General features: G+C 55.0%; 1 protein-coding gene across 1 annotated transcript in view; it reads left to right on the top strand.

Annotated features, from left to right (window-relative positions):
- LOC137300725 (protein transport protein Sec16A-like) overlaps positions 1–16,797 on the top strand; it is a 65,808-nt gene that overhangs the window by 39,829 nt on the left and 9,182 nt on the right. The window contains 11 exon segments of the mRNA XM_067969994.1: positions 865–982; positions 3,263–3,374; positions 5,368–5,473; positions 5,629–5,769; positions 7,456–7,569; positions 7,660–7,873; positions 8,375–8,626; positions 10,514–10,605; positions 12,108–12,155; positions 13,834–14,019; positions 14,848–14,919. Coding sequence (XP_067826095.1) covers positions 865–982; positions 3,263–3,374; positions 5,368–5,473; positions 5,629–5,769; positions 7,456–7,569; positions 7,660–7,873; positions 8,375–8,626; positions 10,514–10,605; positions 12,108–12,155; positions 13,834–14,019; positions 14,848–14,919 — 1,455 coding nt within the window.

Here is a 16,797-nt window from a genome sequence, read left to right as displayed (position 1 = left end):
CTCCCTCTACACTGTCCCATCAAACACTCCCAGGGCAGGTACAGCACGGGTTAGATACAGAGTAAAGCTCCCTCTACACTGTCCCATCAAACACTCCCAGGGCAGGTACAGCACGGGTTAGATACAGAGTAAATCGGCCAGGATTCCAGCTCCTGATATTTTTTGTTATTCATTCCTGGGATGTGGACGTTGCTGGCAAGGTTGGCATTTATCGCCATCCTGAGTTCATCTTGAGAAGGTGGGGGTGGGCCTTCTTGATTTGATGCAAATGAGCCACTTGCTAGGCCCCTTCAGAGGGCAGTTAAGAATCAACTACATTGGTGTGTGACTGGAGTCACATGTAGACCCAGACCGGGTAAGGACGGCAGGTTCCCTCCCCTACAGGACATTGGTGAACCAGTTGGGTTTTTATGACAGACGGACAGCTTCAGGGTCACTTTTACTGATCCCAGCTTTTAATTCCAGATTGTTAAAAAGCTGAATTCAAATTCTCAAATTGCCCATGGTGGGATTTGAACTCCCTGTTCTCTGGATTATTAGTCCAGTAACATAACCCCAACACAAGCATTTCCCTATCAAATGAGCTCTGCTGCAAAATGCACCTGAGCGGATGTTGGGGAAAGAGGGAAAATGGGGGAGCCTTGGCGATGATGCTTCCTGTTGCCGAATAGCTTGTCAGCCCAGTTTGGCCCAACACGAGGTACCAGGGACTGCTGTCTGCGAAACTGATTTGACCCCCCCGTCCCCCCATGTTGGTTCCTGACGCACTGTTCAGGGGCGCTGTATAAAACCTGGAACTTCGGAGGAATAAGTAAGGGATTACAGGCCTGTAACCTGCCAGTGTGTTGTGTTTTCACACCGCAGTGTTGTGGAGACGAGAGGTGGGGAGACTGGCGACCTCACCTTGCCATGGTTCTGTCCAACCTTTCCAACGGGCCGGACTTGGACAGGCGGACCATCACTACCATGGGAGACACGCTCGGTAAGTCGCAGCTCCACCCGTTTCTGACAGTTCTGTTGTTTTTTTTCTCGGGCATTTTCTCTCCCTTCCCCTTTCATTGGGGCCTTAATTTCTCCCCCCCCCCCCCCCCCCCCGCCCCGCTGTGGGTGAGAGCACGTGCTGCTGCCGCCTTCACTCAGTGCCGCTTTGAATTGGATCAATTTGAGGGGATGATTTAGGGGTGTTGCACAGCGTTAAAATGACATGCGATATTTCCTGCGATATTGGTGCGAGTGTGGTAATAAATTGTAACACTGCATATCCAATCACGCTGGGGCCTCCCAACGTCTGCAATTCCCTCACTACTTTAAACCTCCTATCCGCATTTCTCCCCTCTTCTCCCTGAAGGCGCTGGCTCTCACTGGTATGCAGTCTCTACAGGCACCGTCCTCCACCTGGTACCTCTCACAGCTGCCACCCTTCACGTGAGAGTCCCGGACTGTGAGCTGCGGCAGGGTGAGGAGGAGGGGGCCTCTTCATTCGTAGTGTCCCCACTGTCCCCTCAGCCAGCGGAGCGCTGACCCCGGGGGTCTGGGATCGTGCTGTGAGGGGGCCTCTTCATTCGTAGTGTCCCCAATGTCCCCTCAGCCAGCGGAGCGCTGACCCCGGGGTCTGGAATTGTGCTGTTTGGGGGGGGTGAGGGGGCGGCTTCACTCGTCGTGTCCCCACTATCCCCTCGGCCAGCGGAGCGCTGACCCTGGGGTCTAGGATTGTGAGGGGTGGGGGCGAGATGGCAGTGACTCGTCCTATTTGAAAGGCAGCCTTCCAAGATGCAAGCCACATTACACGGGAGAGGTGCGTGCCTGCGGATTCTGCTGTGGGTTGGTGTCTCACGGACCTGTCTGCTGCCCTCGCTGTGAGAGCGAGGCTCGATAAGCCTGTTCCCGCGAGTTGTCGTAGGCTCTGACCTCGCTGATCTGCCTCGTCCTTTGGCCCACTGTCAATCCCCGGTTATCTATGTTGATATTTTCCAGCGAGGAGGTTGGAGAGAGGCGAGTGAAGCAAGTTTGGTGATAAGATGTACCAGACATGTCGGGCGGAGGGGGAGGAAACGCTTCTGGCAGTGTCTCCATTCCTGCGAACAAGTCCAGGGACGAATGTTTTTTTTTGTGTTGCGGCTGGGTTGTGAGAATTCTGATACGCTCTCGTTGTCCGTCTCGTTCAGACAGCTCTCGTTGTGTACACTCTAGTTTGGCACAATCTATAGATTCCAGTCAGCACTAGAATTGGAACAGGAGGGGGGCCATTCAGCCCCTCGAGCCTGTTCTGCCATTGTTGGATCAGGGCTGATCTGCATCTTAACTCCATTTACCCGCCTTAATCCCCTCACCCAACAAAAGTCCATCAATCGCAGTTTTGAAATTTTTCAATTGACCCCCAGTCTCAACAGCTTTTTGGGGGAGAGAGTTCCAGATTTCCACTCCCCTTTGTGTGATGAAGTGCTTCCTGACATCACCCCTGAACGGCCTGGCTCTAATTTTAAGGTTAATCTTAATTGTTAGCTTGTAAATGCCTGTTCCCCTCTCTTTCCCACACCCTGTATTATTATTTTTCCTCTCCCAAGCATTTAATTCCACTAAGTGTCGCGATTGGCTGTGATAAGAAGTTGCAAATACCACCAGTGTTCCCACCAGGAAAACATCTCTCCGAGCCTCCCGTCTACGTTTCATTACCAATCCTGACTTTGTGGCCTCTTGTTACTGATTCACTGTCGTATTCTGCCACTTTGTAACCTCTCAAACCCTTCGATCATTTTGAACATTTGTTAGTTCCCCACATAGTTTAGAAGATTAAGGGGTGATCTAATCGAGGTGTTGAAGATGATTAAAGGATTTGATAGGGTAGATAGAGAGAAACTATTTCCTCTGGTGGGGGGAGTCCAGAACAAGGAGGGCAGAACCTTAAAATTAGAGCCAGGCCGTTCAGGGGTGATGTCAGGAAGCACTTCATCACACAAAGGGGAGTGGTAATCTGGAACTCTCTTTCTCCCCCCCCCCCCCCCCCCCCCCCCCCCCAAAGCTGTGGGTGCTGGGGGCCAATTGAAGCTTTAAAAACTGAGATCGACAGATTTTTGTTGGGTAAGGGATACGGAGCAAAGGCGGGTAAATGAAGTTAAGATACGGATCAGCCCTGATCTAATTTAATGGCGGAACAGGCTCGAGGGGCTGAATGGCCTCCTCCTGTTCCCATGTTAGCGTTCTCTGATTGCGGGCCGAGCGGAAGATGCGAAGATGTTAACAGCAGCACTGACTCTCTCTGCAGCTTCCAAGGGGCTGTTGGACGCCTCGCACTTCTGTTACCTGATGGCACAGGTTGGATTTGGAGTGTACACCAGAAAAACCACCAAACTCGTTCTGATTGGCTCAAATCACAGGTGAGCTCGCTCTCGTTTGGTGTATTGTACTTGCCAACCCGGTAATAAAGAATAAACTTGCATTTATATAGCGCCTTTCACATCCTCAAGACATCCCAGAGCGCTTCACAGCCAGTTAAGGCAAACGCGGGAGTCAAATTGTGCACAGCAAGATCCCACAGACAGCAAATGAGATAAATGACCAGATTTTTTTTTTTACTGATGTTGGTTGAGGGATAAATATGGGCCCCAGGGCACCGGGGAGAACTCCCCTGCTCTTCAAATAGTGGCCGTGGGATCTTCTACATCCACCTGAGAGGGCAGACGGGGCCTCGGTTTAACGTCTCATTCAGAAGACGGCACCTCCGACGGTGCGGCGCTCCCTCGGCACTGACCCTCCGACGGTGCGGCGCTCCCTCGGCACTGACCCTCCGACGGTGCGGCGCTCCCTCGGCACTGACCCTCCGACGGTGCGGCGCTCCTTCGGCACTGACCCTCCGACGGTGCGGCGCTCCCTCGGCACTGACCCTCCGACGGTGCGGCGCTCCCTCGGCACTGACCCTCCGACGGTGCGGCGCTCCCTCGGCACTGACCCTCCGACGGTGCGGCGCTCCCTCGGCACTGACCCTCCGACGGTGCGGCGCTCCCTCGGCACTGACCCTCCGACGGTGCGGCGCTCCCTCGGCACTGACCCTCCGACGGTGCGGCGCTCCCTCGGCACTGACCCTCCGACGGTGCGGCGCTCCCTCGGCACTGACCCTCCGACGGTGCGGCGCTCCCTCGGCACTGACCCTCCGGCGGTGCGGCGCTCCCTCGGCACTGACCCTCCGGCGGTGCGGCGCTCCCTCGGCACCGACCCTCCGGCGGTGCGGCGCTCCCTCGGTGCGGCGCTCCCTCGGCACCGACCCTCCGGCGGTGCGGCGCTCCCTCGGCACCGACCCTCCGGCGGTGCGGCGCTCCCTCGGCACCGACCCTCCGGCGGTGCGGCGCTCCCTCGGCACCGACCCTCCGGCGGTGCGGCGCTCCCTCGGCACCGACCCTCCGGCGGTGCGGCGCTCCCTCGGCACCGACCCTCCGGCGGTGCGGCGCTCCCTCGGCACCGACCCTCCGACGGTGCGGCGCTCCCTCGGCACCGACCCTCCGACGGTGCGGCGCTCCCTCGGCACCGACCCTCCGACGGTGCGGCGCTCCCTCGGCACCGACCCTCCTCCTCCAATTCCTATGTTCCAAACCCCTGAAGATGTGGGTCTAGGATTGCACTGTCTGGTTACGACCGATTCTTTGAGCTGCTCCCACACATTCGCTGTCTGGACCTCTATGAATCCCGGTGGAGATTGGGTCCTGGCTCTGAACGCAAAAGTGGGGGAGCAGAGAGCGGAGGTCACGGGCGAGACAGGGCCCTGGGACAAAATGTTTTAAGTGTGAAAAGAAAGAAAAATTTGCATTTCTATAGCGCCTTTCACGACCTCAGCTCGTTCCAAAGCGCTTCACAGGCAGTGAAGTACTTTTTGAAGTGTAGTCACTATTCTAATGTAGCAAACACGGCAGCCAATTTGCGCACAGCAAGATCCCACAAACAGCAATGAGATAATGAACAGATAATCTGTTTTAGTGATGTTGGTTGAGGGATAAATATTGGCCCAGGACACCGGGGAGAACTCCCCCTGCTCTTCTTCGAAATAGTGGCCGTGGGATCTTTTACATCCACCTGAGAGGGCAGACGGGGCCTCGGTTTAATGTCTCATCTGAAAGACGGCACCTCCGACAGTGCAGCACTCCCTCAGTACCTGGCTCGTGGTCAAGTCTTTTGTGAAGGGTATGGAGAGGTCCTGGCCAGGATGGGTGAAACTCCTCTTCGTCTTTCTCCTGTGCGTTCGCAACACAAGCTCTCTTGGAGATCTTGCAACCCTACGTATTCAAAGCGATTGGGGTGGGTGGGGGGGAAAGGAAAGATTATTTTCATTAAATGAAAGAGCAGGTCTTGTTCTGAAATGGTTCTTTCTATCGTTTATAGCTGGTCGTTTTTGAAGTTTGCTTCGAACGAATCCATCCAGCGCACGGAGACCTACGAGTACGCACAGGCTCTGGGCAGCCAGGCCTGCTTCCTGCCCAACTTTCAGGTACGAGATGAACTCCCGCTCGAATTTAGCGTCTCCCTCCCCGCCCCGCTCCCCGGTGATTCGATCTGGGACTGTGTTGACGTGTCTTGTCCGAGCTCAGGCTGTAACCGAGAATTTTGTTCCCCCCCCCCCCCACCACCCTGCTTCCATCACAGGTGTTTAAGTTTGTTTACGCGTGCCGATTGGCGGAGATGGGACTGACCGCACAAGCCTTTCACTACTGCGAGGTCATCGCAAGAACCGTTCTCAACAATCCAGCCTATTATTCACCCGTGTTCTTAAGCCAGCTGATCCAGGTACGATGACCGACAGCATGTGTGTGTGTACTACTTCATCTAAAAAAAATAAAACTAAGAAAGTCGCCTAAAAGCCTGGGGGGCCATAAATATAAGATCGTCACTAATAAATCCAATAGGGAATTCAGGAGAAACCTCTTTACCCAGAGAGTGGTGAGAATGTGGAACTCACTCCCACAAGGAATGGTTGAGATGAATAGTGTAGATGCATTTAAGGGGAAGCTGGATAAACACACGAGGGAGAAAGGAATAGAAGGATATGCTGATCGGGTGAGATGAGGGAGGGGAGAGGCTCGTGTGGAGCATGAACACCGGCATGGACCCGTTGGGCCGAATGGCCTGTTTCTGTGTAAATTCCATGTAATTCTAAAAGTCTAATGAATACACTGCACATTGTGGTGTTGACCCAGGTGCAGTGCTGAATCTGTTGATCTCTGTTGTGGGGGAGGTGCAAGGGGGGGTGCTCGAGTTGAATTAAGTGCCCCTGATGAGGTAGGGGGAGAAAGGCCAGCCCGGGTTCCTGCTCCTGCCAGCTCTCCGGTGACCCCCTGCTGGCACACAGGCGCGGGCTGAGGACAGACATCACCCTGAGCTGGACGTTGGGGTCCCCTCCTGGCATCGTGGGGGTGCCCTTGTTCTGGGTGCGTTATTTGATTTTGTTAAATCTCTGCTGCCCCTCTCTTCAATTTAATACCAAAGATATCGTCAGGCGCTGGGTGTGATGTCACTGATTGTGATGTCAGACCGGGTGGGGGAAGAGACCTGATTTTATTTTTTGAGTTTGCTCCGTTGTGTCTGCCTGAGGTTGGAGGGGGGGTGGTGGAGGTCAGCACCTCACTGAGCAGGGACACGTGCATCTACAGACAGATGAGAGCGGATCGGGCGCCGTGTTCCAGAACGCTCCCGAGAGACGACGTGACGGAGATTGTGCGCAAGGCCCCCCTCCTCCCCTCGATGGCTCCGTTTGGTAAACGCGATCAGTAACCGATGCTGACAGACCAGGAACGGCCGCAGGTTAGTGCCCCCCCCCCCCCCCGCTAATCTCTGCAGTCAGCTGATGGCGGTTGTGCCTGTTGCGGTTAGCCTTAATGCGGGATTAGGGAGGGGGGAATGATCAGTCCCCTGCTGGAAAGTATGTGGATGTCGGGTGAGGACAGGAGCGGGCTCGGCCTCCCTTTCCCCCCCCCCCCCCCCCCCATGGTCAAATAGCCTACCAACGGCTAGGCTCACCCACTGAAGAATGGCACGGTGGGCCTCTGGTGTCTGTGGAGCTGTTCCCCCGGTAGTGTCGTGATTCTGATCCTGGACTAGCAACCCAGAGGTCGTAAGTTCACGTTCCCACCAGGGCAACTCGTGAAACTCCATTTAATAAACCTGGTAACTTGTGGGCTGCCTTAAAAACCCCAACCGTTCCACCAGTATCCTTCGGGGAAGGGAACCTGCCATCCTTACCCGGTCTGGGCCTACAGGTGACTCCAGTCCACAAGCGGTCGACTCTTGACGTCGTTTGCTGTGAAGCACGCGAGGTGGTTGGGGTGGGGGTTTGCCACTCGAGTCCTGCCAGGGTCGCCCACATCCCGAGAGCAAATCAGGAACCGGTTGCTTCGCGGGGACGGTTTCTAAGGCTCATTTGCTGAACGTTTGTTTTTTTGTGTCTTCCCCCCCCCCACCCCCTCCCTCGAGCAGATTTCCTCCCAGCTGCGATTCTTCGACCCTCAGTTGAAGGAGCGATCGGAAGAGGAGCTGCACATGGAGCCAGATTGGATGCACCACCTCCGACAGACGGAAGGCCAGGTGAAGGTGAGGCGCTGACCCCCCCCCCCGACCCACGATCCCACGATCCGACGTCCTCCTGCGTGCTCACCCTCTTGCCTCTCTCTTCACCTCCAGGATGGTGCGTTGGTTTACGAGTCGGGCAGAGCCACCCCCCAGCCGTTCTGCTCCAGCACCCCCAGCTCGGAGTACGACCAGGTCAGCCATTCGGACGGGGGGGCTGCGGCCGGTCTCCAGGAGGAGGGCACGGCCATGGAGAATCCACTGATGACTTCCTTCGTGCCAGACGCAGGATCGCCAGGAATGCCCGGAGTGCAGCTCATGCCACCAGGTATCTGACGGCTACAAGATGCCAGACACTGAGTGCATTTCCCACCCTCAGCCTCCTTACACAGAATTACATCGAGTCTACGGCACAGAAACAGGCCGTTCGGCACAACTGGTCCATGCTGGTGTTTACGCTCCACGCGAGCCTCTTCCCTCCCTCCCTACTTCATCTCACCCTATCAGCATCTCCTTCTATTCCTTTCTGTCTCATTTGTTTATCGAGCTTCCCCTGAAATGTATCTTTGCTAATCGATCCCCCTTTTGCCCCCAGACCCTTTGTGTCACACTCTAAGCTGGATGTGAATGGTGCCCTGACTGACGCCACTCTTGGTCAACTGTACGCCTGAGACATGGCCGGACTGCCTGTGTTTGTGATATCAGCCACACGTACACAAGTGGCGCTGGGCCAGCGCTGTCCAACGTGTTAGTCACTGGCCACGTGCGGCTGGTCGGGAGTCCAGGCGCGGCTGGTCGTATTCATGAGCACGTGCTTGTTCTCTTACAGCTCCTTCTCACGCCATACTTGATGGGAGGATGGCGGCCCCTCCCCCGCAGACGATGACCGACGGCAGCGTTCCCCTCTACTCGCCGACCCACACCTCCCCCGGCTTCCCGGGGCAGTCACCCAACTCCGCCTTCAGGCAGCCTTACGATCCAGCCAAAGGCCCCTTGTACGTGGGGCCGGCCGCCCCTCCTCCAGGACCCCCTGCAGAGGCCCTGCAGACCGTGCCGGAGCAGCAGGTTCACGGGGACCCAGGTTAGTACAAAGTGGAAGCGAAGCGGAGCGGGGGGTGGTGGGGGGGGGGGCAATAGAGCCTCTGAAAAGTTGCGGAGATGAAACTCCGAAGCTTCTGTCGGTGATTCGTTAATGTGAGCGTTTCTTTAACCGCTCCTCCGGATGGAAGAACTCCCATTTCTACAGCACTTTCCACAACCTCAGGACGTCCCAAAGTGCTTCACAGCCAGTGAAGTACTTTTTGATGTGTAGTCACTGTTGTAATGTAGGAAATACGGCAGCTAACTTGGGCACAGCAAGATCCCACAAACAGCAGTCAGATAATCTGATAGTGGTTGAGGGATAAATATTGGCCCAGGACACCGGGGACAACGCCCCTGCTCTTCGAAGTAGTGGTCATGGGATCTTTTGCATCCACCCGAGAGGGCAGACGGGGCCTCGGTTTAACGTCACATCCGAAAGACGGCGCCTCCGACAGTGCCGCACTCCCTCGGTACTGCACTGGGAGTGTCGGCCTGGATTATGTGCTCAAGTCTCTGGAGTGGAGACTCGAGCCCACGACCTTCCGACTCAGAGGTGAGAGAGTTACCCACTGAGCCACGGCTGACACCTTCAAAAACAGGGCAGAAGCTTCAAACCAAGTGTCCGTGCATGAGTTGAGGGTCCAGCAGTGTCCAAAAAAGAAGCTGCTGAGAGCCACTGGCCTATTGCAGCTGCATGTACTTTAAGCGCCTGTGGCTGTTTTTATGGGGTGGGTAGTGTGCTGTTTGTCACGGACCCAGGAAGCTGGTGACTGAGGACAGAGCTCGGCGCTGTGAACACTCTAGCCACATTTCCTGAATTTGAAATTGTGAGAATTATTTTTGGATGTTCTCCTGATGTCTCAGCACCTAAACTGTCTTCCACCCCCCGGCCCACACCAAGAGCTCAGTGCACAGCTTCATGTGGTACCAAGCCGTGGCAACCAGTGCTAAGTGTTCCAGCCCTGGTCTGTGCTGTGTTAGCTGGGGTCGGTGCAATTAATTTTGGCACCTCCTGGCTAGGCAGGGAAAAGAATCAACATTGTCCTGTTTGCTAAACCTTTGAAATGGAGGAAGATACAGGGCTATGGGGAGAGAGCGGGGCAGTGGGATTAGTTTGGGGATTGATACAGGGCTCTGGGAGAGAGTGGGGCAGTGGGATTAGTTTGGGACTGCTACAGGGCGAGAGTGGGGCAGTGAGATTAGTTTGGGATTAATACAGGGCTGTGGGGAGAGAGCGGGGCAGTGGGATTAGTTTGGGATTAATACAGGGCTCTGGGAGAGAGTGGGGCAGTGGGATTAGTTTGGGATTGCTACAGGGCGAGAGTGGGGCAGTGAGATTAGTTTGGGATTAATACAGGGCTGTGGGGAGAGAGCGGGGCAGTGGGATTAGTTTGGGATTGATACAGGGCTGTGGGGAGAGAGTGGGGCAGTGGGATTAGTTTGGGATTAATACAGGGCTGTGGGGAGAGAGTGGGGCAGTGGGATTAGTTTGGGATTGATACAGGGCTATGGGGAGAGAGTGGGGCAGTGAGATTAGTTTGGGATTGATGCAGGGCTATGGGGAGAGAGTGGGGCAGTGGGATTAGTTTGGGATTAATACAGGGCTGTGGGGAGAGAGTGGGGCAGTGGGATTAGTTTGGGATTGATACAGGGCTATGGGGAGAGAGTGGGGCAGTGAGATTAGTTTGGGATTGATGCAGGGCTATGGGGGGTGCGATTCATTTTGGATTGTTCTACAAAGTGCCGGCACAGACACAATGGGCCGAATGGCCTCTTTCGCTGTAATCTTCTATGGTTATTAAAGAAAAGAACTTGGTTGGAGGACAAAAAAATCCTTTCCACTTCCTGTGCAGTAACTTTCTTTTGTCTTCCCCACACTCTCTAGAATTTAATTCCACCAATCACCAGATGTCACCTAAAAGACACAGCTTTGGGGAATCTGGACAACTGGATTTCTACGATCACATGGCCAAAATGGTAATGCTGCCTGGATCCGTGTCTCGGATGATGTTTAGGTTAAAATCTGAGTATTGGTAATATGGCGGTCCCATCCCGTGCTGGGCTAGGTGTGGAACGCGCAGCTCCTTGTTAAATCTGGGTAGAAGACCTTCCAACTTCAAACTCAGCTGGGCAGTGAGAAATGGTGCTGGGGTGAGGTGGGGCACGAACCATGGGATCCGGTGGGCGTGGAGGTGGGGGGTGGGGGAGACAACACCTCACGGGTCTCCCCGCTTCCCCCGTTGGGAGACAAACCTCCTCCGCAGTGCAGGGGGTAGTGGGGAGAGGCTAGACACTGGTACCCCCTCTGCAAGGGGAAGTTGGCGATGCATCCTCTTTGTTGCTGGGCATCCCTGAGGTTACCCTGTGTGGGGCAAGCTCCCCGTACGTGGCTGAGTTCCCTATCTCGGCCGTGCATTCCCTCCCCGGCCCCGCCTCAAGCGTTCAGCCAGACGACCTCATGGGGAAATGCATCATCCACTGAGAGCAGGGCAGTGAGAGTGAAGCTGATAGTTCAGGACACAGTGCAGTGATGTATGTGCCTAACGCAGTATATCTACCTGACTTTAAAAATCTCGCTGTTAGTTTATGTTGGGTGGGGCGGGAAGGTTACTTTCAATCTTTTAATGTGTTAAACTGAACTGTGCCTCATTGAGAATAACTCCGTTATTTACCAGCGCAGGCTGATTTAGTTGCTTTTTACTAACCAGCCACGGAAGCTGATCTCTGATCACAGACCCAGTCTGGCTCCGTGCCATCAGTCCCAGGTTCCAGCTGCAGCCTGAGTTCGGGGCTGGATGTGTGAACGAGCGCTCCTTTGCATGAGTTTGGCTGGGTTTCTGACCGACACTACCATTGTTTTGACTGACTAACGATGCACGCACCTCAACCCTCCCTCTCGTCTGAGCTTCCAGAGGGGAGGAGCAAGCCCCAAATCAGATTTAGATCCCCTTGTCTACTTAAGGCACTGACTTTGCTGGACTACAGTCCACAGACACCCCTGTACCGCAAATAAGAGGCCAGTCTTTACTTGTGAGCCTCCGGACCAAGTGTCAGCAGGCTTTTTGACGATAGGATGCATCACAGCTGAGGCCATTCACTTGCACTCTCGCCCCCCCCCCCCCGCCCCTCGGGCTTCTGCCTCTCCGGCTCCGCGCCCCCCACACCCCTCCGGAGAACCAACAGGGTGATCTCCCGCTGGAGGTGAAGAGCTGACGCCTATTGTAGAAAGTGATGTTTTGAGGTTTATGTTAAATGTGCAGTCAGTAGGTGCTCTCCCATCGATTATAGCGAGGGCTGGATTTTAATACGGTGGTGAGAGAGAATTAGCAATGGGGACGCTGGTAATTTCCACTGGAGTCTGTCTGGTCGGAAGGGATAAAGGGGCGTGTGCCAGACCGTCTGAATATGAAGGTGCACCTGCTTAACCTGATGTTGCTGCACAGACAGTTAACACAGCTGAACATTTCTGTCTGAACCAGGCCCCAGGAAGAAGATCGAGATCGACCTCTCAGTCGTCTTTGCACATGGTACGCAATATCTGCCACCTCCGTGTTACGGTTCTGGTGCTTCCTTTCCCACTCTTGACCGGTGCTCATTTGGTGGTGGTCCCCTCCCTCTCTCCCTCTCTCCCTCACCCTCCTCTCTCGCTGCCATCCAATCAATAACACTCTTAGCTTGGCTCACCAGCGCACTCACTAACAATCTCTGCATGTGCAAAGTGAGTTGTGTCGCCAAATATTCCTCTCGCTGAGCCTGGGGTGGGGGTGGGGGGTGGAGGGGTGGGATTGGCCTGGCCTGTCCTGTCCCCACACGGCGAGTGACCGAACCTCACTCAGGCCATCGCGGGGAAGGTGTGGGCTGATGTGCTGGTCCGCATGTGGTGGGCCCAAGCCCCTCGAATTTATCTGCTTCCCTCTCTTGGGTGTGTGACTGAATTCCATGCTGTGGGCCTAGTGGTACCAATAATTCCCTCAGATTCTATCTCTGGGCAGCGTCAACAAATATTTAATGTGTGGGGAGGGAAAAGGTAAAGGTTTTTGCTCGAGGTGTGAGGCAGTGTGTGGCCAGCAACAGAACTTGCTTCTCTTTTTGCCTCTGGTTGTGGCCCTTCCAGCAGTGTGCTCGACTCCGACCCTAACCCATTGCCCCTCACTGCATTTCCATCACTCCCACCAGCCAATCCTGGTGGCTTCGCTCCGAGTATAAATTGGTCCTGAATTGTTGGCACTTTTGGGCTGGCTCGTAACTCAGCACAAATTCATGGTCCTTCCGGCCCCGTCTTCCTGTTAAAGATCCCCCCCCCAACCCCTGGCACTCTTAGAGAAGGAGCAGGGAGTTCTCCTGGAGAAACACAAGAATCGCTGGACGATAAAAAGACGGAGGTCCATCTCGTTCTCCTTCTACCGTCCTGATAGTCGCACAATCCCATAATGGAGTTATTGACTAATCAGAGCGATCAATCTCTATCAATGACCAATCTCCAACAGACCCAGACACAAGGTGAGGAAATCCCCCAGTGGGGGAGAGCTTTGGGAACCAGAGGTCCAAAGTCACCTGTTCTGACTAAGATTTCTTCCTTAACTAACCACCAAAAAAAAGTTGGTCATTCACCAGATTGCTATTTATGGGATGTTGCAGGTATGGATTGGCTGCATAAGTCACTGCATTCCATAGAAACAGGAGGAGGCCATTCAGCCCCTCAAACCTGTTCCGCCATTCAGTTAGATCGGGGCTGATCTGTATCTCCACCCCATTTACCCGTCTCGGTTCTGTATCCTTTAATACCCTCACCCAACAAAAATCCACCACTCAGTGTTAAAATTTTCAGTTGACCCCCCCCCCCCCCCCAGCCTCGACAGCTTTTTGGGGGGAGAGAGAGTAATTCACGTGGCCAAGTGCTGTGGGATGGTTAAACCAAGTGATGATGAGCATTTCCGTTCCTTTCCCCTTTGCAGCCCACAGTGGGAGGAGAATGTTGTTCTTCTTGTGCTGCATTCAAATCAGGAGGGTTTCCGGTCTCAACAAGAGAGACTTCAAGAAGAAGAGAGTTTTTCACCGCACCAAGCCACCCAGTCCCCCCCCTGCTTTATGTCGAGTAACGGAGTGGGTTGTGGCGGGAGGGGGGGTCTTGGTCTGGGTGAGATTTCTGGGTTCCGCGCGCGCGTGCGCCCTGTGACGGTTTCACGTTGGATCGTCTGTTTTCAGCCCTACGGGAGACGCTCACGCACTACCTCCGAATCGTCCACCCACAGTATGGGTCAGGAGAGGCATCACTCAGCAGCTAATCAGTCTTCACTCCCGCCTGAGCCGGCGTCAGAGACGACCGCCAGCCCGACCCCCGAGGGGAAGAAGGAATCCAGACGGGAGCAACCCCAGAGCAAAAAGGCAAAGGTAAGGGGAGAGCCTTTCAGGGACCCATGGGTTACGGGGGCACCCGGGGAGGCTGCATCTTTTCCTTGCTCGTTCCTAGGATGTGGGCGACACTGGCAAGGCTGACACTTTTTGCCCATTTCCCTGAGCAGGTGGCTCTGGGCCTCCTTGGCTTACTGCAGTCCCTGTGGGTGACGGTGCTGGGTCAGGGAATCGCAATGTATTGACCCAGCCACAGTGTAGGAACGGACGGTTTATGTCCAACCCGGGATGGGAGCTTGCAGATGATGGCGTTCCACGGATATGCAGCATGTCACTGAGAGCGGTCGCAGGGGAGGGAGGAGCTGTTGATGTGACCTGGGTGTTGCTGAGGGAAGTGTCTGTCCAGGTGTGCAGAGGACTTGGGTGTATTTCCCTCCCTCCCTCTACACTGTCCCATCAAACACTCCCAGGGCAGGTACAGGGTTAGATACAGAGTAAAGCTCCCTCTACACTGTCCCATCAAACACTCCCAGGGCAGGTACAGCACGGGTTAGATACAGAGTAAAGCTCCCTCTACACTGTCCCATCAAACACTCCCAGGGCAGGTACAGGGTTAGATACAGAGTAAAGCTCCCTCTACACTGTCCCATCAAACATGGGGGTGGGGGGGGCACCGTGCCCTCTGGGACCTCGTTGTAGATTCGTGCGTGAGTGCTTGACCTCGTCACGGGCCTGAATTCCTCGTGTGTGCCCCCGCAGCGGGTGAGATTCCCCGGCCCCCCGAGTACAGAATCAGGATATTACCCCATCCCCTGATAAGTTTTTCTTTTATAGAGGCACTAATTCTTTGTTTTTCCTGTTCCTCAGGGCGGGTGGCTGAGCTGGCTACGAGCCGGCAGGAAGAACGAGGCCCATTTACCAGACGACAAAAACAAATCGGTGAGTGCTTGCCTGTCCAGCCGGTGATGGTTGGGGGGAGGGTGGGGGCTCTGCACTGGGCCCAGGACCCACCGACTGACCCCTGTTACAGACGCTGCCCCTCAGAGTGAGGAGATGGCTCTCACCACCTGCCGGGAATGTTTGAACAGTTGTTGGTGCAGAGCCTCCTGCATCCCCCGCTTTTTAAAAAAAAAATTTGTTTTGGGGATGAGGGTTGTTGGCAAAGCCGACATTTACTGCCTGTCCCTAATTGCTCTGAGATGGTGGTGTTGAGCCCCCTTGTACAGTTGCAGTCTCGCAATGCTGTTAGGTCAGAAGTTCCAGGCTTTTGACCCAGCGATGATGAAGGAACGACCGATATATTTCCAAGTCGGGATGGTGTGTGACTTGGAGGGGAACGTGCAGGTGGTGGTGTTCCCATGCTCCTGCTGCTCTTGTCCTTCGAGGTGGTAGAGGTCGCAGGTTTGGGAGGTGCTGTCGAAGAAGCCTTGGCGAGTTGCTGCAGTGCATCCTGTGGATGGTTCACACTGCAGCCACTGCGTGCCGGTGGGGGGAAGGGAGTGGGAGCAGCTCCTCTGCTCAGTGCCTCCCTCTGGCCCTGCAGTGAATTACAGGGGCGCACTGGGGCTTTGATGAGCTGCTTGCCCCCCTCTCCTCTTCCCCCCCCCCCCCCCCCCCTCTTCAGGTGTTTTTATTTAACCTCGAGGAGCTGTGTCATCCACGTATTAAAATTAGAATTTGTAAAAAATCAAATGTATTTATCAGTGCGATGCCTGGCCTGCGCTGAGCTAGCTGATCTCCCCTGGGGCTGTAGGGATGATGCTACAACGAGCCTCTCGGTGCTCCTGGACTATGGCCGGGTTCCTGCTCCTGATCACTGTGCCGTGCTCCTGCTGGAGGCTTGGTGCTTGGTGAATGATGTCCTACCTTAGTGTGAAGTAGTGGAAGGAATCGCAGGCTGATTAACAGTCTGACAGGCTGTGACATGAACACCCCTTGCATGGCTGTAACCGTCTTCATTCCAGCCGATGGGCGGGTTAGCCCTATACGGGGGGAGGGCTCCCACCACCCATACGATGAAGGGGAGCCACCCACTCCCACCGGACATGAGTGTCCTGCTGGAATTCAGAGCCGGAGCTCCGGTCCCCGCCGGCCGGGGCCGTCTCCCACTGAGCCAAAGGTGGGTGTTGGTGAGGGCAGGATTGGACTTGGCTGAGATTCCCCGGCCAAAGAACACCCCTCCGACCTTCCCTGAGCTCTCTCCTGGACAGTGGCCCCTTGGTGAGGTACCTGAGGGTGATCTGCCACCTGTACCCTCCTGCCCCGTATCCCAACTCCCACCAAGTCCCGTTCACCCATCACCCTCTGTGCTCGCTGACCTACATTGAGTCCCGGTCTGGTAATGCCTCGATTTTAAAATTCTTATCCTTGTTTTCAAATCCCCTCCATGGCCTCGCCCCCTCCCTATCTCTGTAACCTCCTCCAGCCCTACAACCCTCCGCGATCCCTGTGCTTCTCCAATTCTATCCTCTGCGCATCCCAAACTTTCATCGCCCCACCATTGGCGGCCGTGCCTTCAGCTGCCTGGGCTCTAAGCTCTGGAATTCCCTCCCTAAACCTCTCCGCCTCTCTCTCCTTTTAAGACGCTCCTTAAAACGAACCTCTTTGACCAAGTTTTTGGTCACCTGTCCTAATATCTCCTTTTGTGGCTCGGTGTCAAATTTTATCTGATTTACGCTCCTGTGAAGCGCCTTGGGACGTTTTATTACATTAAAGGCTCTGTATAAACGCAAGTTGTGGTTGAGATAGTTGGAGCCCTCGGGAGAGGGAGAATAAGAGGATGAAAACTGAACTATCTGTCTCCTGTCTTACGCACAG

Source organism: Heptranchias perlo, chromosome 31 (assembly GCF_035084215.1).
Source record: "Heptranchias perlo isolate sHepPer1 chromosome 31, sHepPer1.hap1, whole genome shotgun sequence".
NCBI classification, from domain to species: Eukaryota; Metazoa; Chordata; class Chondrichthyes; order Hexanchiformes; family Hexanchidae; genus Heptranchias; species Heptranchias perlo.
Note: the sequence above shows the minus strand (reverse complement) of the source record. Positions and strands in the feature narration are given on the sequence as shown.